The sequence below is a fragment of the Halyomorpha halys genome, unplaced genomic scaffold (genome assembly GCF_000696795.3).
Source record: "Halyomorpha halys isolate HHAL.00 unplaced genomic scaffold, Hhal_1.1 Scaffold93.1, whole genome shotgun sequence".
Taxonomy (NCBI): domain Eukaryota; kingdom Metazoa; phylum Arthropoda; class Insecta; order Hemiptera; family Pentatomidae; genus Halyomorpha; species Halyomorpha halys.
Genome location: NW_027116355.1, coordinates 730,691 through 740,014, shown reverse-complemented (window position 1 = coordinate 740,014; position 9,324 = coordinate 730,691). Strand labels below are relative to the sequence as shown.

At 30.3% G+C, this 9,324-nt stretch overlaps 1 protein-coding gene across 1 annotated transcript in view; it reads right to left on the bottom strand.

Moving 5' to 3' along the window:
• The window catches only part of LOC106677298 (condensin-2 complex subunit D3-L), a 25,439-nt gene that overhangs the window by 5,984 nt on the left and 10,131 nt on the right, over window positions 1–9,324 (bottom strand). Inside the window, exons 6-8 of the mRNA XM_014415127.3 lie at window positions 7,590–7,767; window positions 6,860–7,055; window positions 1,731–1,839 (exon numbers count right to left, since the gene is read on the bottom strand). Of these exons, the coding sequence (XP_014270613.1) occupies window positions 1,731–1,839; window positions 6,860–7,055; window positions 7,590–7,767 (483 nt within the window). The remainder of the gene's footprint in view (window positions 1–1,730; window positions 1,840–6,859; window positions 7,056–7,589; window positions 7,768–9,324) is intronic.

The following is a 9,324-nucleotide window of genomic DNA, read 5'->3' as shown; positions in this document are numbered from 1 at the left end:
GTCAAAACATTTATATCTAATATGTCAAAAATACATTAAAAATCACAGTCAAACTATTTCTCTTTTACCACTATTTATACACTTTTTAAAAAAAAAAAAGTGTATAAATAGTGGAAGAATCTTAAATGAAAGAAGAGTCCCCATGGTGAGTATTAATGAAAATTATATTGAAGTGAAATTTCTTTACAAAAGTTCTACAACTCAAGAAAAAATAATTATACGGAAGTAAATTGATTTCGTGACACAGGGGCATCGCTGGTCTATTCTAGCAGGAAAATTATTATATTTTAATAGGAGAGTAGAAAGTTACAGGAGATTAACAATCCCAGTAGTACTGGTTCACTTAAGTGGGCTCATACTCTTCTATTAAAACATAAAAATTTTCCTTTGAGAATTGACTGAGAAAATAGCTGTTCTATTTTAATTATTATGAGGACATGGTTGGGGTGCGGTCAGTGAAGAACGCTAGTGACATTTTGGCCACGATTTCAGGACGAAAAACAAAAAGCAAACTAGCAACCATAATGATTAAAAGGAAGTAAAAAATAATAAAAAACATAAGAAGATAACAGATGATAAAGGTACATAAGTAGTATTGGAAGAAAATGCAGATATTGATTAATGTGTTAATCAAGATAATTGATGCAAGTGTGATATTATAAGAATATTGAAACTATGGGAATTTAGTAATACTAAAATTAAGAATGAAAGAAGAAAAAGAAAATAATATAGATATGAAAATCAACTAAATAATATATGTACAAATTGGAAACTATTCTTATTACAAAAAATGATTATCTTATCTAATTAAAAATTATTCTTATTCTAATAATTATTATTATTATTATTCTGTAACTCATATTTTCTGCCTTGAGCTACATGAGAGGAAGCATGGTTATTATTAACACAATTTTAATGTATTATTTCATTTCTGTCGGCCAGTCACAAGAGTGCCACAATTAGTATTTTTTTAAATTTTGAACCAGTTCCAAAGAAAACACAAGCAGAAATAGTAAGCAGTCACTCACACTGACCAAAGGAGTGAAAATCTACTTTACAACTTTTTTTCTATTTGTTTCCACATTTTCTAAAAATAATTTGAATTAAAAATACATTTTTATTCAAGCAAAACTATTAATATTTCTTGAACAAATTAAAAATATAGATGATAAAAATATGTCTTCCGGTGTTTAAAAAACAGGAAGACATTTTTATTCCCTTGGTCTAGATTTCTTTTACATCAAGAGCCATAATTTCAGAAAAAAAAATTTAATTAATTAATCAATAGCTCTTTTTTCAATTAAAATACTTTAGATAAAATGTATGAAACATATTAAAATATACATTTTATGTTAATATTGTTCAATTAGGTATGGGAAGAAACATAAACCAACTTTGTTTACACCATATAGAAGTAGTACATATTCTTCAGAGATAAAGATTATTTCAAAGAACCTTTAAAACTCAATAACCATAGTGAGGGCAACCTCTGTCCATCTTCAGGTCCTTTGTCACCAAAAGCAATCCACACTTGTTAAAAATTAAAAAAAAAAATACCATGAATTTTACAGGATCAATAATCAATACCGAGAAAAATAAAGAAAAGTATTTTGGCCACGGAATAAAAAACAAATGTTTAAGTATGCAACAGTAACAGAAGTCAAATATTACAAAAAAATTAAATAAATAGAAAAATATTAACAACTATAGTCATGGCGTACTACTGTTACCTGCAATAGTTGTATCAGAAGTTTTAAGCAGTTCATCCTTACATTAATATCCCCATCTTTCAACATTACACAAATATCACCCAAGTAATCTTCGACAACTGATGTAAATCTGGAAAATTATAATATATATCAATCCATAAAATGTATGGATAACTAGGAGATTCACTCTAAACATCAGTGTCAGTGAAAATTATGCCATTTGTTTTTTTGTATTTTTTTACAATGAATTCAGTAAAGTCTATAAATTACATGTTCTTAAGTATTTTAACAAAAAAATCTGAAAAAGACATGTTCAAACTGATTGGAATTAAAAAAAAAAAAAAAAAAAAACCCAAGTGAAATTTATCAGTATCAAATAAGAGGATAGATCAGAAGCAACAAAATATACTTCTGACTCACCACCATCTTGAAATTACCAACATACTTCAAGATAAAAAATGCTCTTCAACAAACACAAACACTTCAAAAACCTATACTCAAATCTTCTTACGATAAGGAGGAGTTATATTACACCCAAAATAATTGGGAAAATAACAAATTCAAGAACAAAACTTAGGAGAAGCAACTGTATTTTTACCACTCAAGATTTCATCTAGGCTACCAGTTGTGCTAGAATCGTGTAAGGAGACTTCTAAGCAGTTGTTAAGGATGAGCTGCAAGCAAAACTTGAAGAAATAATAACCAAAACATTAACAGAATTTAGATGAAGGCTATAGAGATAGCAAGTTCAACAGAGCTCTTATCCACGGCCAGGATGAGGTAATAATAACCAAAACATTAACAGAATTTAGATGAAGGCTACAGAGATGGCAAGTTGTTGAACTAGAGCTCTTATACACAGCCAGGATGAGATAATAACCAAAACATTAACAGAATTTAGATGAAGGCTATAGAGATGGCAAGTTCAGAGCTCTTATCCACGGCCAGGATGAGGTAATAATAATGAATTGATTAGACTAAAATGACACTATGTACAACTTTGTTATCACAGCACAAAGCTAAGCTAGCAAGATCCAGAGGATTCTGCTGATGAAACTACTAATATCATTATTAGATATAGAGATCAACAACTGATACCTTGGAGAACATGTATTAACTGGTTAAACAAATATCTGCTTTCAAGATTCTAACATGGAAAGGCCATAAGAAATTTCAACAGATTTAGGAGGATAAAGTGCTTGCTATTCATTCCGACCTTCAAATTCAGAAACTGTTAGATACAAATTGTAAGATAAACTTTGACAAAAGTAAGCAATGTTATAAAATGCTACACAGACCTCTTAAAGTAAGGGCTCTGGAGCAGACATCCGAAGAAAAAATAAACCACAAGAAGGAACAAAAATAGTACAACAACTATTAATTGGATACCAAACTTTCTCGCCCCAGTTTGCAGAGCTTCATCAGGGCGGAATGAGAACAAGATATAAACATTTTGAAATATGATATGACTACAAGAATATATATTGTTTAATACATACTGTAATATCTTCCTTTTCTAATCTAACCATTCTGAAATGGGCTGAATCACTACTATATTGAGCAGATGGATCCAAATAATTTCAACTTTTATTGTTTTTCTCCCATGATTATATTTATATTCAAGACAAAATACAAGAGAAGAAAATAATCTACATCATAAATCATTACAACAATCTCGAAATGGTTGCATAACAATCAGTTGCATGGTTGCATAACAATAAAAATATTTGCATCGACTATTGAAGGTTGATTATGAACAAAGGAGAAAAAAGGAGACTTTGTTTGGATGGCGGGAAAATTGGCTACATTCTGGAAGTTCTAGGTACTTGATCATCTTTTGTCTACAGTTCAATGGTAAAAAGTTTATCTGATAATCAACCACAGTTAGGAAGTGCAACCCTTGTTCACTATTACCAAGTCACAATCATCAAGAATCAAAATCAACAGTCATCATGGAACATCATATGTAATGGTTAGGTGGCTCAACTCAGGAATTTCTAGAAGTATTTCTAAAGTTAGTTATAAAAATATTTCAGTGTACTGGTGTTTTGATTGCCTGAAAACCCGCCTAGAGATTGTGTTTATATTTATTAATTTACACAAAATAAAATCTTCATATCTCTGGTAAATGTGTCTCTTCATTAATTAACATCGTAAGCATTAAGCCTACTCATAGATCAAAAGATAAAAAGCCATCTAATCCTTTAATTTATTTTTTACAAATTTTAATTTTATAGAATAGGAAGATGGTCTGAGTCCGTTCAAAAGAGCTCAGATAGTAAATAAACCATTTATTGTGAGCCAGTGTTTGTCCCATGTTACAGGGCTTTATCAGGGCTAAAAAAGATCCAAAAAACTAAAATAATATAACAAAACAACGGAATAGATAACATGCCATAAAAGGGGTGAGTAAACTGAGGGGTGGCTAAATGTGTATAAAGTTATATAAAAATGAACAAAGTAAATTAAAGAAAAAAAACTAGATTGCAGTGGAAAGTATAAATAAACAACAATTACAAAAAGGTATTAAACAATTAATAAGAATGGAAATAATAACAAATGAAAGATTAGGTAAAAAAAGGAGATGAAAACACAGTAAACACTAAAATACTAAGAAATAAAGGAAATTGGAATAAAAGTCAAGAAAAATAATAGCAAATAAAAAGTGTTTCATTTGAAAGAAAAAATATATAAAATAATGTTAAAGTGGAGATAATATTAGGAAATTTAAGAAAATATTAAATACATATAGATAAAATACGAAATGCAAGAAAATTAAAAGAATGGATACACTAAATATAATAAAGTGAAAAAAAGAAAATATAAAAAATTGAATAGAGGTACAAAGGTCTTGTAAATTTATACAATTAAAACATTAATTTTATAATATAAATTTAATATGTATAAAACAAAAGTACGCAGTAAATTAAAAGAATATAAATAAGAATGAATAAAATACAAATTAATAGTAAGTATTATTATGAGTGATAGAATTACTAATGTTTAACTGGAATAATCGTTAATTCAATCACCAATAAAGAAATATGCCTGAGTATTTCTAAATTCAACACTCACAGCCAAGCAGCAATAGGGTTACTAAATAATCCTAAAATATGATTAGGAAGACTGCACTGCAGTCCAATACAAAACTGTAAGTGTTGAATAGGTCCCATGAAACTCTGATATACCACATAATGAAGAAGCTGACAAGTTGGCAAGGAAAGGCTCTACAAGCATACTTATCTTCTTGGAACCAGTCAGTGGTATATGCCTAAGCCAAGAAGAGAAGCAAAGAGCAACGATGCTGAGGCAAAACATTAGATATCATTCTAAGATATTTATAGATGGACATGGCTCTATGGCTTCGGGGCCAAGGTGTTGTGAGGAGGTAACACCTTTAGTGTTATTAATAGTCCTCCAATACCACAGGAACAGCTGAGGAGAAACAAGACCTTCCCAAGACCGTTCATGTGTGACTGAAGTCACATCCTGCTTGAGTTGGCCTCCTTTTGGCAAACATGGTGGATGTAGACCAGTACGTCATAAAAAACATCCCTGGTGATAGGAAGCAGCGTGATAGCCAGTACTGTCATTAGACCTAAGACAGTAACAGTTGGATGGGCGCATGAGCAGACAACTCCAGGTGGAGTTGTTGGAGTTAACGGAGTTTTACGGTTGTAAAACTACTATGGAACCTCACCCTTCAAAGACCGCTGAAGTCGGACCACAAGGTCCAAATAGTTCCATCATTCACATGAAACAGATGGAAAATAGAACTCCAGGCACTTATTTCCCATTATAGCTAAAGTTGGACGAAAACCATTTTAATCCCTGACCTGGCCGTCCAAGGGAAGAACATTATACGAGTCACTCTAAACCCAATAAACATATTATGAAACTCAACCTGGCAGTATTACCCTTATGTAGGTTCTGCCACATGGAGGATGCAGTCTATCATATCATCTTCTGGTGTGACAGATTTTGGCTCAAAGTGTTCGGTGTGGATCGAATAATGAATCCCAAGCAGTGTGAATTAGTTAACCCAGCCTATATCCATAGAATCCACAACTTATAGATTATCCCTAGTGTCCGTGGCTATTGCATCCTCTCAATCTAAATCACAGTTATCCTCTTTCTCTGGTCCCATAAAGTCTACCCTTTTTTTTTAGATCTTCTCTGCTTTTATTTGAGTGATGTGGCCAGCACAACGTAGTCTGCTTATCTCTATGTGCCTTAGCACATTTCCCTCCAAATAGAGTCCATAAACCTCACCATTCCATTCCATTCATCTAATGTTCAAAAAAAGTATTTCCAGGAAAAACCGTAGAAGTTTTTTCTTAACAATTTTATAAGTTTTGGGAAGTTCTGAATCATCAGCCCCAGTTTCACAACGAAAATAGAAAAAAAAATATGTTTGAACTTTTTTCAGTTTTTCGCTCATAACTATAAACCTAACTAATTTAAAAACCTAAAACTATTTGGTTTGGCCAAAGGATATCTGATATTTGTAGAATAGAGAACCAACAAATTTTCTTTTCTAAGAGCATCCTAGCGGCACCATACGTTAACCAAAAATGAAATGCACTGTATGCATTATTTAGGAAATTTCATCTAATTTAATTTTTCATAGAATGTTTGTTTGCTTATTTAAGGCCATAAAATTCAAAAATCAGTTGAGTCAGCACACAAAAAATATATATCTACAAATAGGATAAGCACAATTAATTAATATGATATTTTTTCTATATTTGAGCTCAAATGGTTTCAAAATATTCATGGAATCTCATGTTTAAAAATCGGTTCACTCAAAAATTTGCTACATACCAACAAATGGGCACAATAAATGCATTTAATACAATATTTTGAGCTCAAATTGCTTCAAAACATTCATAGGATCTCATGGAGTAATCTCAACCACCAAACTTCAAAAACAAAGGAGCTATTCAAACTAAAACCATAACATACCTACAAATATACTAAACACATGATCCTTCTTGTGACTACACCATAAACGGGTAATAAATAAATTTATGGTTATTTTTACTTTACTTCACTTTTACTTTTTTACTTCACATATAATATAATGTTTCTCACAATATTTTGTTATTCTCAAATATTAACACTAATTTTATATTAATTATAAAAATTACCTGATACAAAGATCTGTAAGGGCAATCATTGCATTAATTTTAACATTGGCTTTGGAATGCATACTCAATGCACCTGCTATAATAGGTGCATAGGTCTTCGCAATAAAATGGTCCTGCAGGCAGATCTTTCCTAGGGTAACTATAGCAACTGCTTTCACTGTACTACTAACTGTTCCTTTCCACTTCAAAGTCATACCTTTAAAATAAATAAATATATTTTAGGGATTTATTTCATGGCAGCTAGCTTAAAACATGATGAGTTATTAATCACAATTTGGGTTTTGTGATGGTAGAAGGAAACGACGTTCAATAAAGGAAACAATCAAAGTGTATCTAAGATTAAGTCTCCAAGAGATAAAGATTACAAAATATTATTAAAATTTAAAACTTTGTAACACAACCCAAAAATGATATGTTGAGAATAAGATGTAGTAATAAATTATCTCTCCACCCCCCTCCCACAAAAAAAAAAGTTTGACTTAAAAAATAAAAGATCTGCTTTTATTCTACTTTGTTCTAAAGTATTTTATAAGTTTATATGATCCCTGACCATCTTCCTATATATTTTATAAGTTATTTAAATTCATTTCTTGATATTTTAATATCCTCTAATTTATTTATTTTCTAATTTAAATATCTAATATCTGTATTTTTTTCATCAATAAAGCAAAACATAAATAATGGTAGCATAATATTTTTTATTATAAAAAAATATACATATCATAATCACCTCTTGTTATCGATGTAGGATCTATTATATCGACAAGATAGTTAATTATATCATTATGAACCCCAGGGTGAAACTGAGATGCATCGCCTAAAGTATGAATATGTCGACAGAGAAGTGGTTCATTAACTTCTGAAGGGCAACCCGGAGCAACATTTTTCCTTAAATATTCTTCACATAACTGTAATAAACATACATTAGGAAAATAACAATACAACATAACTTTTTAGAAGTTGCAAATTGACACGAAATACAAATTTAGCTTCTAATTATTAGAAAAAAAATTAAAGGTTCATTAGTGATAGTAGAATATTCATTAAGTTCAGAGGTTGATTTTAATTTCCGTTTTTGAATTTATATAATTAGAATATTAATATAAACATAAGTTAATATTACTGTACATATTTAATAAACAAAATAATAATAACTCATTTATTATTGATTGATGAACTTTAATAAATAACAGTAAAATATCTCACTCAGTAGTAAAACTGATGAAGATTTTTATTAGCTGTTTTTTTTTATTTTATTCCAAACCAAGTATGACATACAACAAAAATGCCCTAGGAAGAAAAGGGCCAACCTGAGTTAATTGGTAGGGATAATCCTATAAAGTTTGAACCTGTAAACTCTACAGGGAATGTTCATTCAGTTTCTAGCCCTAGACCAGATATGTCCAGCGAGGCAGGGGACAGAGCATGGCACTGTGGGTATACAGCCCGGAGGTCGGCATATCAGCATCAGAACCATAGATCACATCCATGCCAAATGGGGCACACAAGTAAGAAGTATGAAGTATTTATCTCATCTTATCCTAAATACAAAATGGTGACCCTCACTCTCATCAGCCTGTCTCATCGCAGAAATACCATTTCCCAACAATCTAAGTTCACATTAAATCACTAACAATATTATATTAATTTTGGCTTACCCACCTCTCTACAGCATATTTCAATTTATCTCTCAATAGCTATCTTATCTTATAATCAAACCCCTTCTGAAATGAATTATTTTAAGTTGATCCTGAAATGACTCCCCTATGAAACCAGATGGGAACTGTATGGTCACAGCACATTGGTTAAACAAAATGTTTAGAAGGCAATGAAATAGAAGGAGAACTCCATTTATCATCTGAAACAATGAGATACCAATACCAAGACTAATCTTAAAGTAACTGTCTAAATGACTTTCTTTTCAAAGTCATAACAACTAAACAAATGAACCTACCTTTAAAAAAAATCCGAATTCCGTGTTTTGGATCGTTTGTTAATACCATGAGTCAAATAAATCAAAGTAAAGCAGATTTTTAATACGAAAATCACTAATATTATCACCTCTCACAATGAAAAAAGCTCTTTATTCCATCACATAAAAAATATAAATTCATAGGAAAACATTTGGTTCATTATTTATAAAATTATTAAGATTCAGTTATATAATGTTCTTACTTATCACATCCACTTTTCAGATTAATCTTCCTTTTCTTTGAAATACTTCTTTCTTCTTCTAAGTCCACTTTTTTACTGAATTTAAATCTTTCATTAATTTATTTTCATTTCATTAATTTCATTAACAGATGAAACTCCAAATTTTTTTTTTAAATAATCAATTGTCTTATTTATTATTCCATTATAAAAAATCCCATTGAATTCAATTTGTATACAGCCATCATCTTTAATACTAATCAAATAAAAACTGATTGGTTCATATCAGCAGTAAAAGTTCCATCCATATCAAA